We start from the raw sequence: 15,581 nt of genomic DNA, 5'->3' as shown, positions 1-15,581 counted from the left end.
ATGACCACATTTTAAAAAGCCTGGGGGGGAGGGGGGAGGAATGTTTTTGCCTGGCATCTAAAGTTATATAACAAAGGCACCAGATGAGCCTCCCAGTGGAGAGCATTCCACAAATGATGAGCTATCACAGAAAAAGCCTGTTTTCATGTTGCCTCCCTCCATAGGACCAATCAGACTGCTGCATTTTGGATCCTATTCAACTAAGTACATAACAATACCTCTTGTAGGGGCACACAAAGGGGCACATGAAGAAGCACCATAGATGATAATCACAGGTTCTGGGTCAGTTCATATGGGGAGAGGTGGTCCTTGAGATAATTGCAATTCTAAGTCATTTGAGGCTTTATAGGTGAAGCCAATGCTTTAAATGGGATCTGGAAACTGAATAGCAGACAGGGCAGATAGGTCAGGATTGGCTCAAACTGTCTTGCCCTGGTGAGCAAGCTGGCTGCTGAATTCTGCACCAGCTAAACTTTCTGAACTGTCTTCAGAGGCAGCTCTACATACAACACATTGCAGTAATCTAACCTAAAGGTTACCAGATGTAAGCGACAGAAGTTAAGCTATCCCTGTCTAGACTGGGGCACAGCTGGGTCACCTGCCAAAGCTAATGGAGGGAATTCTGCACCATTGAGACCACCTGAGCCTCAACCAACAGATTTAGAAGTACTCCCAAGCTGTGTACGAGTTCATTCAGAGCCAATGTAACCTGATCAAGAGCAGGCAACCTCTCATCCATCTGATTTGGCGAACCACCCACTAACTATGCCTCAGTCTTATCTGGATTGAGATTCAGCTTGTTGGCTCTCAGCCAGTCCATTACCCAGGCAAGTTAAGAGTTATTTGGCTTTCTTTCCTCAGTATGAAGAGAAATGGGGGCTTTGGCAAAGTTCTCCATAGAAGCATCACAGCTACTGACTCACATTGGTCTGTATCTTGCCTCACATAAGGCAGGGGTGGGGAACCTCAGGCCTGCGGTCCAGATGCGGCCCTCCAAGCATTTCTATTTGGCCCCTGGGGTTCTCCCCAGGCCACACCCCTCACCAGCCCTGCTTTGCACCCTACCTGAGTGTTTTTGTCTGGCTGGAATGTGCCCTTGGAACTCTGATAATGCTTCTAGCATGCTTGGATGAAAGCTGGAGAAACGTGTGTGTGTGTGTATGTGTGTGTGTAGAAATGCTGCCCCTGTTCACAGCATCTGCCACCAGTATATGGCCCCAGAAGGGAAAGCAGCCCTCAGGCTAAAAAAAGGTTCCTCACTCTAGACATATCGTGTGTGCAGCTGAGATTTCCAACTAAGGGCCTGTCCATACCTCCATTTGCCATGTGCCTAGAAAGCACAGGTCAGAGCAGTGTTCCGCTTGTCCCATGCTTTCTAGGCATGGGTCTAAGTGGTTTTCCCTTTGCCCCACCATTTTCACCAGGAAAACCTACTCTATACTGCTGGATCAGAGCAAACATCAATCCACAGAAAAGCCAATTGACTGATGTTTACTCCGATTCAGCAGTAAAGAGTGTGTTTTACCAGCAGAAAGTGGTGGGAAAAGCAGAAGCATGTGCAAGCCCTAAGCATCTGTTGCTGTTTACACAAGGGTGTGGGGTACTTTAAAATGCCCTTTGCCTCTTTCTTGGCTCAAGTGAGAGTCCGGTTAGAGAACCCTCAAGCCACTAGCTGTTTATCCCTAAAACAAAAAAAGCTGCCTTCTCACTTACCATCAAGGCAGACTTTGAGGAAGCAGCTCAGGTCCCCTGAGCAAGAGGGTCCCCAAACATAGCAGGGCTGGCTGTGTCTACATTTTGTAATGAGTGAAATAACACATTACTGTCCTGGGCTTTGTCAGCAAACACTGATCATGTACACACCATATATTTAAAGCACAGGACTTCCAAAAAAGGATCCTGGGAAGTATAACTCTTTACAAAATCACAGAATTGGAGAGTTGGAAGGGACCACAAGGATCATTTAGTTCAAACCCTTGCGTTGCAGGAATATTTTGCCCAACATGGGTGCTAGAAATTATAGCTCCATGAGGGGCAAACTAAAATTCCCAGGATTCTTTGGGGGGAAGCCATGACTGTTAAAGTCCTGTAAATGTGCTTTAAATATATAGTGTGAGTGCAACCATTATTCCATTACTTACCAGGCTCCACGTCCAAGCTCACCACTGCTTTCTGGAGTAAAGGCAGAGTTACAGTGCTAAACAGGATACCGCTTTGAACTAGGGCAGCATCTGGTCTATTGTACCCACCATTAGTCGACATCATCATGAACAATGTGCAAATCATCCAGATCAACTCTTTGTTGTTGAAATGAATTCTCATGGAGGCTAACAGGCAATTGAGTATGTTTTCGGAGGCTAGGAATTCAATATTCAGGTTCTGCCTCATGGCTGCCAAAAGCAGAACATAAAGCAAGGAGGCATTAGATACTTTAGATTCTCATTCCAGCATCTTATCACAAAGGTGCCAATAAAAAAGTGATGGTGACTGGTGCCTATTAGGACAGGGTGTAAGGCAGGGAGGCCAACAATAGGGGGAGCCACGGCCAATGACAAGCAGAGTCAACTCATTCCATCTGCCTCCATGCTGAATTTGGTAATTTCTTATAAACCACTTAGAGGTTTTACTATAATCAAGCAGTCTATATGTTTTGTTAAATAAAGAAAACGGCAACACTCAGACTTTGAAGGAAGTTGCTGGCAGACAGGGCCACCCCCCCCCCGGGACATATCAGAAGAAAGAAGAAAGGCAGGTGGGGGCTAGCTGAAGGCAGATTGAAGTTGGTGATGCAGTGCTCCATTTGTCACAGTGGGCCAGCCTCCACTGCAAAGAGAACATCTCTTGCTACATGGATACAAGACTGGATTCAGGAACAGTCTCTGGCCTGGTTCACACATAATACTAAACCATAGCCAATGTTAACCATAGTGAAAGCTGAGGTGTCTGGCAGATGAGCACTTAAACTTGGTTTATTACATTGTCTGTGCCCCTCCCGCTTTTAAAGAGGCACAAATCAGAAGAGCCACTTTGTAGCTTTGGGGCAAGTCAACATCTAACAGCTAAAAAAAGAGGTCAAGGAACATGGTAAGAAGTAGATTAAAGCAAGTTCAATTTAGGTGAAAGAAGATGATAAGAACAGCAAGACACTCTGCCAATAATTTGAGACCTCTAAGGCGGTATATAAATTCAATAAATAAATAAATTTCATAAAATCGGTATGGAACTCAAACATTGCTCATCACCCTTACCTCTGCTAGTGATTTCAATCAGCAAAGAATATCCAGCTAACTGTACCTCAGGAGAATCAATATGATTCTTCATTGCAGAGGTAACAAGCTCCGTTATTCCAAAGAAGACTTTTAGACTGGCTGTGGGGAAGAAACAGAAGCTATCATTATTATTATTATTTTAATCTGTTACCGCTCTTCCCTTATAGTTTTAAATTTTTTAATTTTATTTGCATGGATGCTGGGAAATGCAAATATGTGGATGTGGACAGAGGATGATGGCCTACAGCACTTCTTCTTTAGGGGTTGCCACTTTGCCGTATGACCTGGGAGCAGTGACTATCAGTGTGGCTGCAGAACTTACAAGGTACTGCATAGCAGCTGCATAAGGCTGGCAAAGCTGCTTTCTGCAGGAACTGACTGTATGATTGGGTTACCCCATGGGAAACATAGATGTACAGCCAATCCAGCCAAGTATAACCAAAATGGTGACTTCAAATCTGTTTTCTGCATAGATTGGCTGTACAATAAAGTTCTTGATCATACAGCCAATCCAGCCGCGTCTTTTCCTGCCCCCCATGTCACATATGGCATCAGGTATGGGGCAAGTGGGTGTGGTTTGGGAGGGAAGTGGCCACCTACAGGTCAAACGTTCCCCACCTCTAATGTAGCTGATCTCCTTAATCACTCATGGTTTTTTCCCAATCCTTGAAATGTTGCTGGAAATGCAGTAAATCCCAACCCCACTGGTAGGAGCTATGGCACATGCAACTAGCATGATGCCCCACTCTTATGACCAAAATAAGCCTTTCCCATCCAGTTTGGCTCTGAACAACACCCCCCTCCAAACAGAAGTAACATGCCCAGGGCTTTTTTTCAGCTGGAACTCACCGGAACGAGATGAGGGAGGTGTTCATGGTGAGTTCCAGCACCTTTTTCTACAAAAATAGCATTGTTTATGCCTATATTACAAGTATAGCAGGGTCAGGCAGGAGAAATCTCCACATTTGCACTCTCTTTGGGGGGATTTCCCACTCTGACTCATGCTCCTTATGGAACCCCACACATCAGTTTATAAGTATCCAATGAGAGACAGCAGCACAGTCAAAGCATACCCTTTCCTTCTTTCAAGAGAACAGTTAGACGCTCAATGCACTTTTCTTGAGCTTGCTCTATGTCCTGGTAAGACAGCATGAATTCTGCAGGAGGCAAAATAGTAGCACCTTTCTGTGAAATCCTTCACACACAGACAGACAGATGGGGGGGGGATACACAGAATTGTATTCTGTGCTAATCCTACTCAGAGGAGAATCACTGAAATTAATGGACCTAAGTTAGCTGTATGACTGGTAGCACTAGCATTGGATACAGTTAATAGTTCTTCAAATACCCTAGTAAATGCCTATAAATGTGCATAGGTTAATTTTTTCTGATAATAGCAGCATATAATACCCGTGGCTTGTCCAATATTAATCCTACTCAAAGTAGATCCATTAAAATTAATGCCACAATGAATTTAATTGTTGTTGTTGTTTAGTCGTTTAGTCGTGTCTGACTCTTCGTGACCCCATGGACCAGAGCACACCAGGCACTCCTGTCTTCCACTGCCTCCCGCAGTTTGGTCAGACTCATGTTTGTAGCTTCAAGAACACTGTCCAACCACCTCGTCCTTTGTCGTGAATTTAGGGTTAATCATTTCATGGGTCCAACGCCGAGTAGAACACAGTTGGAAGCAACTATGTGTCCACAGCCTTCCCACACACTTTACTGGGAATACGTGCCCCTAGTTTCGGTGTGTCTACTCTCTGAGTATGACTAACACTGGATACAAACCCACTGCATTTAAGGGCATGAAACATCAACTGCAAATCCCTGGATTAAGCCTTAGTTTAGCCACGCCCTTACAAGACAGCTTGTGAGTACCTCAAATGCAGAACATTTTCTGTCACCAACCCATCTGCCTAAAACAAAAGGATTATATGGGGTTTTAATGGTTTCAGATCAGATTATCTGCATGTTTCTGTCATTGGGTGTAAAGGAGAAGGGGTTCAAGGCATGAATAAGACAGGGACTTTGTTTGGAAGTGGGGATACATCTGAATCACTTTGAGAGTCAAATGCAGCCCACAAACAACCCCTCATATATTACATTCTTTCATATTCCCAAGAAAGCTACAAGCCTCTGTTTCAGAGCTGCTTTTCCAGCATTACCTAGAATAGTTGGGATCCCACCGTTGAGTATTAAGTTCAGTAATCCTGGAGGCAGAGTCTTCTTCACCTTTACTAAGGGTGACCCAGCAAGAATCAGGCATTCTCTGATAAATGCATTGTCAGCCAGCTCCCTAAAGTAGCAAGAGAAGTGGAGTGGGGAATAAATTAGTTTAGTTTAAAATATGTACATTGTGTTGAGGGTCCAATTTGGGCTGAAAGGTGAGTTAGAAATGTAAAATAAACAAAATAAAGGGGGAGGATTATTTAATTGTTAAAGCTGGGCATTCATTTTGAGGGATCCTGATTTCTCTTTGAGATTGGGGGCATAAACCATTAAGTTTAGCCAACGACCCTCTCTTTCAATGAACAATGACAGTAACTTCCATAGTTACATCCACACCACACATTTAAAGTCCATTTAAAGCCCATGGCTTTCCCAAATAATCCTGAGAAGTGTAGTTTGTTAAGAGTAAAGGGCATTGTACTGGGAGGGGTAAACTACAATTCCAAGGATTCTTCGGGTGGGGGGAGCTGTGACTACTAAAGTGGCATAAATGTCCTTTAAATGGGTGGAGCAAGGGAGAAAACAAACCCAGGACTGACCCTGATGTGGGCCTCATTGTTGGCTCAATCGTCAGCATCATTAGCAAAAGAGAAGACAAAGGTGTATCCATCTGCTTCATAGTTATCAGGGCTTCTTCCAGGTGACTGCTATTCTCCTTAATGTTATGCAGCAATGAAACTGGATCTTTCACCTAAAAAGAAACTCATGCAAATACACAAAAGGAGCACATAATAAAATCTACGTATGTTTTCTCTTTACAGACTCATTGGAGCAGAGCTGCTTATAGTATAGCTGCTGTTCTGAGCATCTTTGGGAGGAACAGTTGTACAAAAATGTAACCAATAATAATATAAGTGTGAGTACTGGTTGGTGCTCATTGGGACTGGTGGGGCAGAAGGCACTCACACTTATATTATTAGTGGAGCCAGAGCCAATGACACGAGTTCTAGAATGGCAGAACTGAGACTTGAGGAGGCTGCTGGCAGCCAGAGCTGTCCTTTGGATTGGTTGTAAGTAGGAAGGCAGGCAGAAGGGGGTTGGGTGAAGGCAGTGAGGAGGTAGGGCAGTGCTCCACTTGCCTTAATAGACCAGCCTTCATCCGCAGACCCCCTAACTCTTCATACACCAGAGGAGGGATATCTAAAGTGAGCATGGGTTGTTCATAATTCAAGTGATGGAAGTGACCTTGCCAACTGGCAAAGCCTTTGAACAATTTTATTTTTTCTAAAGGTTCTGCTTTCTTTCACTTCTGGTTTATCACTAAAATACAGAAGGAAATAGGTCCATAGGAGGGTTACACTTCCTGTAAAGGCATACCCTAAGTGGTGTCCAAACTTTTTTCAAAGAGGGCCAGATTTGTTGAGCTTTTTTATGATTTTACCCCAAAGTTGCTGAGCTTTCTTTAGGATTTTACCCCAGGAAATAAACTGCCACAGGGGCCTGATTAAACTGAATGGTGGGTCAGATTAGGCCCCCAAAACAGACTTTGGACATGCCTGCCCTAAGAGCACCTTAATTTGCTTGCAGGACTACAGCTGCCAGAGCTACTTAGCAGGAAGCTATGCCACTGGCATCAGAAAGGCATGATCCAGCCCATGCTAAGCACTTTTAAGTAAAATTTGCTTCAAGGTGAGAAGGAAACAAGGGCCTTAGTTTCTCCCACGATAATCAAAAGTAGTTAACTTTCACTTATCAGAATTGAAGTTTGTAGTAAAATGTCCAATGGTTTCCCCTTTCCCACACCCAAGATGAGTAACCACCATGCTGAGGTGTTCAATACAATGTTGTGAAGGCTTGAGTGATAAGAAGAATCGGCTCTGTCAGGCTAGTGGCCCATCTAGCCCAGCATCCTCTTCTCTCAGTGGCCAACCAGATGCTCCCATGGGAGGCCTACAAGCCAGACATGAGTGCAACACTCTTCCTTCCTGTGGTTTCCGGCAACTGGTATTCAGAAGCAGCGGAATAGCTAGCCACTCAGGTGCCCAGGGCAGCACGTGTGCCTTGCATCCAGGGGTGAGGCGAGCAACCGATGACGGCAAGGTGAGCCAGGGCAGGGCGCACTGCGCGGAGCCTCGCCACTGCCTCCCCCACAGCTGTAGGGCGGCAGCCTGAGGGGGATATGGTGGGCAGATGCAAGCCCCACACTGCCATTTTCAGGCAGAGCAGAGCCTGCAAGGCACCCAAGTCACTGTGTCACTCCTAGGAGAGACGTGTGGCTCAGGAGTGCTGCAGGCCCTGCAGTAAGTGCCACTCCCCTGTTCAGAAGCATATTGCCTGACAGTGACATACATACATACATACATACATACATACATATTGTTACACACCACCCCAATATCTGCTGAGCGATAGCAAAATTCCAAGGGTTCCAGAAACTCATCCAGGGTCATGTGTCTGTTGGAAGTTCAGACATGGCAGAGGCAGTAGAGTTTTAAGATATATGAGTGTTTTACGCATATATGTAACCTTTAGCTTTCACTGGAGGGGTGCACAGCAACAGCACCCCAAGATGCAGTGCTGGCTTATCCTTATGGCAGCATCATCAACATCTTTTTTTGTTCTGCAGCTTATCTTGGTCTCCAGGGAACGTACAAGCATACTTTCTTCTCTGCCTCCTGGTACTATCTCCCCTAATTCTGCTGTTTCCAAAAGTAATCCCCCTTTATTCATTTGTATTCTAATATTCAGTTCTTTTGATGCTTTGACCTCATCAACACTTGTTGATTGACTAGTATTAAGGTAAAACGTAAAGGTAAAGTACTCCTGGATGGTTTAAGTTCAGTCAAAGGCAACTATGAGGTTGCAACGCTTATCTTGCTTTCAGGCTGAGGCGTTTGTCCACAGACAGCTTTCTGGGTCATGTGGCCAACATGACTAAATTGCTTCTGGCACAACAAGACACCTTGATGGAAACCAGAGCACACGGAAACACCATTTATCTTCCCTCTGCACCGATACCTATTTATCTACTTGCACTGGTGTGCTTTTGAACTGCTAGGTTGGCAGGAGCTGGGACAGAGCAATGGGAGCTCACCCAGTCGTAGGGATTCAAACTGCTGACCTTCTGGATCAGCAAGCCCAAGAGGCTCAGTGGTTTAGACTACAGCACCACCTGAGTCCCTATACTAGGATTAATGGCTGGTACACACTTAAAATCTTACCTAGGTTAATTGAATTTTCACATGCTAACTGATGATGCTCATATGTAGGTCCACACACATATTCCAATACACATGGATCTTGATTGCATTCTCAAGGCCTTATATTTATGTGTTTATACATAAATGCTAATTAAGCACCTCAAACCTGTTACATTAACCCCTTCTAATAAACACTGAGACCGTCTTATAACACATCCCAGTTATAACATACAAATAATTAAATCCTAATATTTACAAAATCTAATTATTTAGCAGAATAGATCTATTATCATATACATAACAGAGGGGGGTACAACCGATATCTATATCTATCGTAGGCATCTCCAATGTTAGAGGCAGCATGCTTCTGGATACTAGTTGGAGATACCTTTATATATATAATGTTGGTAGGTTGCTAAATATCAGTCACTGAAAACTGCATGCTGTGTGTATTTAATGTAACTATCTCTCTCAAGAGCCAACTCTGAACACCGTCACAGTACTGTTGAAGGGGAAATGTACCGTACTTTCACACAGGAGATCATGTCGAGAAGAATACAACCAAGAGACCAGATGTCAGATTTGTCACTGAAAGAAAATTTGAGTGCCTCTGGAGCCATCCAGGATTTGAAAGGAGGATCTGTGGGAAGAAAAGCCAGGGGTGTGATTTATTTGTTTATTTTTATCCCTTGTAACTTTTCCTTTGTAACCAAGAGTAACATCTCTTTGGAGGTGGAACAATATTCCATCAGAAGGCAACAACTGAATACATATTTTTGTTTTGTAAATGTTTTCTAGCTAGATGGGGGGGGGGGTGAGGTCTGTGCTTTATGTGCTAATGTTAATTTTGTTCAATTTTTAAACCTATCTTCAATCGCTGCTTTGTACCATTTTTGTGATATGTTTGTAAATCGCCTTGAGACGTTTATAAACTGAAGAGCCAGTGTGGCATGGTGGTTAGAGTGCCAGACTAGAAGCTGATAGATAAATCCCCACTCGGCCATAAAGCTTCCCAGCTGACCCTGGGCCAGTCACTGCCTCTCAGCCTAATCTCAGCCTAATCTACCTTCCAGGGTTGTTGTGGGGATTAAATGAGGAGGGGGAGAACCATGTACCCCACACTGAGTTTCTTAGACAAAAAGATGGCCTATAAATGCAATGAAATAAATAAAGATAGTGGTTTTCAAGCTTTCCACATTCAGAGAACCATTTCTACAGCTTAACTGTCAAAGAACCTGCAAAACATTCTAAGGATACTGTTCAGTTTGCAAGGGGCACTGCGGAGGTCTGTCAGTTTGTTTCTGCGCCTTATTTAAGGTGCCCGTGGTAGTCGTTAAAGCCCTGAATGACTTAGGCCCCAAATATTTGGAAGACTACCTCCTTCCCTATAGTCCCTCCTGGGCAGTGCTTTCCCCCCTAAAAAAATGTTTAGGGGTACCCTCATTTTCCTACTCATTGAAATACTGCCCCTCAATGAGGCCAAACTTAGATTCACAAAATGTTTTGCGTCCCCCCAGAAAAAAAGCACTGCTCCTGGGTACTAAGATCAGTAAAGTGGGGGCCCTCTTGGTAGTCCTTATAAATGTGGGGTGGTGTTGGCCTAGGAGAGCAGTCCCCTAGGTTGTGTAACTCCCTCCCCACAGAGATTAATTTGCCATGCTCATTATAAAGCTTTCAGGGAATGGTGAACACGAGCCTCTGTACTCTGACCTTTTGACACCTAACGTGTATTTTCAGGATCCACCCTATTCCTGTGACTGCAATATGTTTTAATGATCTTTAATGTTGAACTTTAAATCATTAAAACCTTGCTTGTGAAGGGACAGGTAATAATAATAATGTCACTGTAACTTAGGGTTGCCATATTTTGAAGGGCAAAAAAGAAGACATATCTGCTGACTTTTAACTATGGATCCCTATGACAACTCTCATTTTACATACCCATGATAAGGAGAAGGTGTCCTGGAAAAAGAGGACATATGGCAACCCAATGTGTTGCTTCACATGAGGTGACAGAACAGCTTAAAACAGGGATAGGGAGTGTGGCCCTCTATATATGTTGTTGGAACTTCCATCAAGTCTCGGAGTAGACCCATTTAAATTAATAATTTGGTCAGTTCAGTTAATTTCAATGACTCTCCTCTGAATAGGATTAAAACTGGATACAACCCATTGTAACGTACTGGATCTGAATATGAATATGTTCTGACAATATGAGCACATGTCTATTGCACTGAGACTCACTAAGTATCCACACCATACATTTAAAGTACGTTTAAAGCATATGGCTCCCCCCAAAGAATTTTGGGAAATTCTAATTTAGGTGCTGGGAATTAGTTCTGTGAACTGGAATTCCCAAGGTTCATTGGGGGAAGTAATGCACTTTAAATGTATGGTGTGGCCCACTCCACATACATGTCAAACTACCATTACTAAACTACATATACTTTAACGTTCTTCTAGATGCTAACAATGTCATGTCATAAGGAAATATTTTCTCCTTGACCTTATATTTTCAAAAACCCGACAGTCTTTCTGAAGAACAAGGCTGCTGAAAAGATAACAACACATTGCTACCTTCTTCCACCCTAATCTTCCATTTCATCTCATCATTCATGAGGGTTTCTGTGCTGAAATCACCAAGCACGAAAGATGCCTTGTCATCTAAAAGGATGTTGGATGGTTTGAGGTTTCTGAAACACATCAGAGTTGTTTTTACAGCATGTTGAAACAGAGTTGCAGCTATGTTAAGAATTTGTTTGTTAAAAGACCTTAGGTTTTGCACTACAAACTACTGCAGATAAATAACAAAACAATATTTTGAAAAACTGACACCTCACCTGTGAAAAATGGTTTGTTTGTGGATGTAAACTAAAGCATCCACCATCTGCCCCAGAAACATTTTAATCACCTATGGAAAGAAATATATGAAATGATGAGGACATAATGTACAGGAGAAAAGTTTGCTGTTATGCCATGTTAAAGTCTTGAGAAATTCTCTCCCTCCTGTTGGCCCTTGACAAAGAAAGGGTGGACAATGGGAATAATGCTCTTCCTTCCGTAGCAGCATTTGCCCACCTCCAGTTTTCTGATTGTACTATCATGCCTTACCTCAACATATATTTTTGCCATGAAACATGCCAAGAGTAGGCTGAGCCTGCGAGTGACAACACCCAGAACAAAGTCCCAGAAGTGGACATTCTCTCAACAGTTCCTGTGGCTAATGCCCACAAGGAGTTTGTATACTTAACTACCCAGGCAGGAATAATTAGTAGCTGTAAAAACTATGCAGGCAAACTATATATTCAGTATAACCAGTGTTAGGCATGTGCCTGGGACTGGAGCAAACAAAGAAAACGCCTGCCCTCGTGGCTGGTCCAAGAAAGAGAGATAGGAACAGAAGTACTATATGCTCCTTCCTCTTCAGGAGAAAATGACACCACACAGAGCCTTCTCTACCAATTGCTTTTCTATGGCCTGAGTATCTGCCTACCAGCTACAAAGCTCTGTGGACCTAGCCCCTTCTAATGCTAACCAGCAAGAATATGCACTTGTTAGGTTTGGCTGCTAACCTCCCGCAATTATTACTATTTGTATTATACATATTTATTAAATAAAAACATTCTTTTCTACCTTCTTTTTAATTTTCTCTGGTTTTTGCCTCTTGGCTTTGATCAGAGATGAAAGATCCCCTTGATCTGAATAACGCATCACCAGACAAAGAAAGAGGGAGGAAATCTGCATGCAACAGGATGAAGATGAAAATCACTGTGCCCCTTTAGTCAAGGGGTTTCAAAGTTTATCACAGTAAGGCTTCCTACACCAGTTTCAGCCCAGCGTGGGGAAGGGGGATGCTAACAACACAGTACAGTGGTACCTCGGTTTACATACGCTTCAGGTTACATACGCTTCAGGTTACAGACTCCACTAACCCAGAAATAGTACCTCGGGTTAAGAACTTTGCTTCAGGATGAGAACAGAAATCGGGCTCCAGCCGCGCGGCAGAAGCATGAGGCCCCATTAGCTAAAGTGGTGCTTCAGGTTAAGAACAGTTTCAGCTTAAGAACGGACTTCTGGAACGAATTAAGTACTTAACCTGAGGTACCACTGTACAGGCTTTTCCAAGTGAAACTAATAACCCAATCTTGCATATAGGGTCAGGCAAGAAATCCCAGGACTTGCACTCTACCTAGGTGTGTGTGGTCCAGCCTCTTCATGTGATAATTTGGTAGAGCTTCTCCCTAATGTGAGACTTTTTGTAAGTTCAAGTAATTTGACAAAATAAATAAATGGGGATAATTCAAATATTTTTCTCCCCCCCCCATCCTCTCCTCCCCAACCTAAGGTAGTACAATCCAGTAACAGGGAAATCACAGATCTACCCACTATGGGGAATATGAACCTGGGTCTCTATGGTATGGATCATTGTTATTTAAAGTCATCCACTGGACCACACTGATATGGATTCAGAAGCAATACATCCCCGGATCACCAGTTTAGAGCTGCTGCAATTTACCTGGGAGCAAGTCTCATTGAATTCAGGAAACTTAATCTTTCCAGTAAGCGTATATACCATAGTAGCCTTAGGAAATTGTCACCTGGTTGTCCCAGATGATGAAAAGTTCTTTGTAGCTGCAGATGTTCTGATGATTCAGCTTCAGCAGTTCCAAGGCCTTTCAGAAAAATGATGAGAAAGGTTCTATAGTAAACTACTACAATTTAAGCTAAACTGGTGCGGTGCCTAGTTTGCCAAATTTCTCCTCTTGATTCAGTCATGCTGCTGGATGCTATACAATTGATATCTGCAGACCATGCTCCCATGAAACTGTGCTTAGGATCACACCTTAACTTCTTGTTTAGGGGAGGAAGGGATTGGGAGTTTAGCCATCTTCCAAGCTAAGATAGATCTAAGGTTTGTAACAATCCTCACCTAGATTTAGAGAGGGATCCTAGCTCTGCAACAGATTTCCAGTTACTCTGCCATGGGACTCCACCCTTTCCACATCTGGAAAATGCAATTCCAAAATTACAGGAGAGTAACTACTGTAATCATACAGGCAGCACCGTGCGGGGAGGAAAGCACCCTCTAACAAGGAACTTGCTCCTCAACTTGCCCCCCATTGCTAAGCTATTGTTAACATATGCTGCAATTTTTCTTTCTTGCCAGCCTAGAAATATCCTTAGTCTCTTCTGTGCCATCCCCAGAATTTTTTGTGTGTGTCGCCACTGACTAATCAGGATGTAATTATAAATTTAAGCCTGCAGATGGGGCTGGTGCAGGGGCTTGGTGTTTCTATTTTTTGTCAAGTGGCTAGACGCTTTAAGCACTTAATAATAAAAACTAATAATATCAGAGGCAGCTTTGAGAAACCTGAGTCCATGAGTGTTAAAAAAGCCAGTTCCATAGCTCTATGGTCTGAAGTTGGCTTGTTTTGAAATCAACCCCTGTTCCTGATTCACAGGTAATAGCCCAGCTTCTTTGAAAGTAGAGGTAGTAATAGCCCAGCTTCTTTGAAAGTAGAGGTAGTAAGAAGAAAAGCTGTTTCCATTCCAACCTATATTTCTCACAATCAGCACTGCTTCCATTTCGCTTCCACCAAATATGATATTATTCACCACACTGTCCCCTACTTAATGCAACTTACATAACTTACATTCATTTCAATGTAAAGGGCATATCAGAAGAATGGTAAGACAACCTTTATTAATTGTATATTGTTAGTAAACTTTTAAAAAACCCAACAACTATGATATGTGCAAGTACCAGTCATTAATTTGCATAACTGGTTTCCATTCTTGACCACAGACAACACACAAACTGCAGCAATTTAGTCATGTCTATCAATTTCATTGGGTCTACTCTGAGTAGGACTAACCATTGATAAATCCCTTGTGGTTTCCTGCATTAAGTCCAGAAGGGTAGCTTAGTGTGTTGTAGTAGAACCAATAGTAATGTGCCATTCTAAAGACAAATAAATGTATTGTGCCATATGCTTTCACAGTTTAGGAATGGGCCATAGATCAGTGGTAGATAATCAGTTTTGCATGCAGAAGATCCCAGGTTCAATCCCCAGGTAAAGCTGGCAGTGTACCCTGCCTGAAACCCTGGAGAATCACTGCCATTCAGCATAGACAATGTTGAGCCAGATGGTTGGTTGGTCTGACACTATACCACAGACAGGCAAAATCCTACTTCCAGTGGCGTAGGAAGGGGGGTGCAGTGAGTGCAAGTCACTCTGGGTGTCATCATTGAGGGGGGTGGCAAAAATATGTCTTTTTGAAAAAACAACTCTCACACCCACCGCATGCCTCTTCCTACACCACTGCAGAAACACTCTCCCCTTGAGTGATTTCCAGAAACCTGGAGCATTGCTGCCTCCAACTTTGCAGGCAGAGCACAGCCTTTATAGCTAGTAGCCTTCAACAGCCCTCTCCTCCATGAATCTGTCTAATCTGGAGGAGTAGCTAGGTAACGCGGGGGGCACTGGGCATCACACTGCGGGGCCTGCAGTGTGCCTGAGCCATGTGTCTCTCCTGAGGGGGAGGCGGTAGGTGGACTGCCTGCAAGCTCCGAGCTTTTTCCAGCAGCGCGGGGCTTGCGTCTGCCCACCACCTCAGCCGCCCTACAGCTGAGGAGGAGGCTGCGGAGAGGCTCCATGCAGCGTCTTGGCTCACCCTGTCTCATCCTGTCTTGGCTCACCCCGCCCCCCCATGGGTGGCTTGCCCCACCCCCATGGGCAGCTCGCTGCACCCCGGGTTGCAGGGCACGCATGCCACCCCAGGCACCCAAGCGGCTAGCTACTCCGCAGTCTACTTCACCCAATGTGTGAAATAAAAAAGGATGATTAAGAGAAAGCTACCTCTTGAAGAGCATCATTTGCTTGCTTTTCATCAATGCATTCAACCTGCACATAACAACAAAGAAGTTGTTAAAAGTAGA

At 43.7% G+C, this 15,581-nt stretch overlaps 1 protein-coding gene across 6 annotated transcripts in view; it reads right to left on the bottom strand.

Annotated features, from left to right (window-relative positions):
• STKLD1 (serine/threonine kinase like domain containing 1) overlaps nt 1-15,581 on the bottom strand; it is a 34,871-nt gene that overhangs the window by 7,382 nt on the left and 11,908 nt on the right. For 3 of the 6 annotated variants that reach the window (XM_082207825.1, XM_082207823.1, XM_082207824.1), the window contains exons 3-13: nt 15,502-15,546; nt 13,240-13,314; nt 12,275-12,379; nt 11,482-11,552; nt 11,219-11,334; nt 9,169-9,281; nt 6,041-6,192; nt 5,438-5,568; nt 4,343-4,426; nt 3,249-3,368; nt 2,250-2,390 (exon numbers count right to left, since the gene is read on the bottom strand). In XM_082207825.1, coding sequence (XP_082063951.1) covers nt 2,250-2,390; nt 3,249-3,368; nt 4,343-4,426; nt 5,438-5,568; nt 6,041-6,192; nt 9,169-9,281; nt 11,219-11,334; nt 11,482-11,552; nt 12,275-12,379; nt 13,240-13,314; nt 15,502-15,546 — 1,153 coding nt within the window. Of the gene's footprint in view, nt 1-2,249; nt 2,391-3,248; nt 3,369-4,342; nt 4,427-5,437; nt 5,569-6,040; nt 6,193-9,168; nt 9,282-11,218; nt 11,335-11,481; nt 11,553-12,274; nt 12,380-13,157; nt 13,315-15,501; nt 15,547-15,581 lie in introns of those variants that run through there. The other 3 variants (XM_082207826.1, XM_082207828.1, XM_082207827.1) reach the window with 3 other exon arrangements.

The sequence above is a fragment of the Podarcis vaucheri genome (genome assembly GCF_965113315.1).
Source record: "Podarcis vaucheri genome assembly, chromosome: Z".
Lineage (NCBI taxonomy): Eukaryota > Metazoa > Chordata > Lepidosauria > Squamata > Lacertidae > Podarcis > Podarcis vaucheri.
The sequence above is the reverse complement of the archived record's forward strand: the minus strand, read 5'-3'. Positions and strand labels throughout refer to the sequence as shown.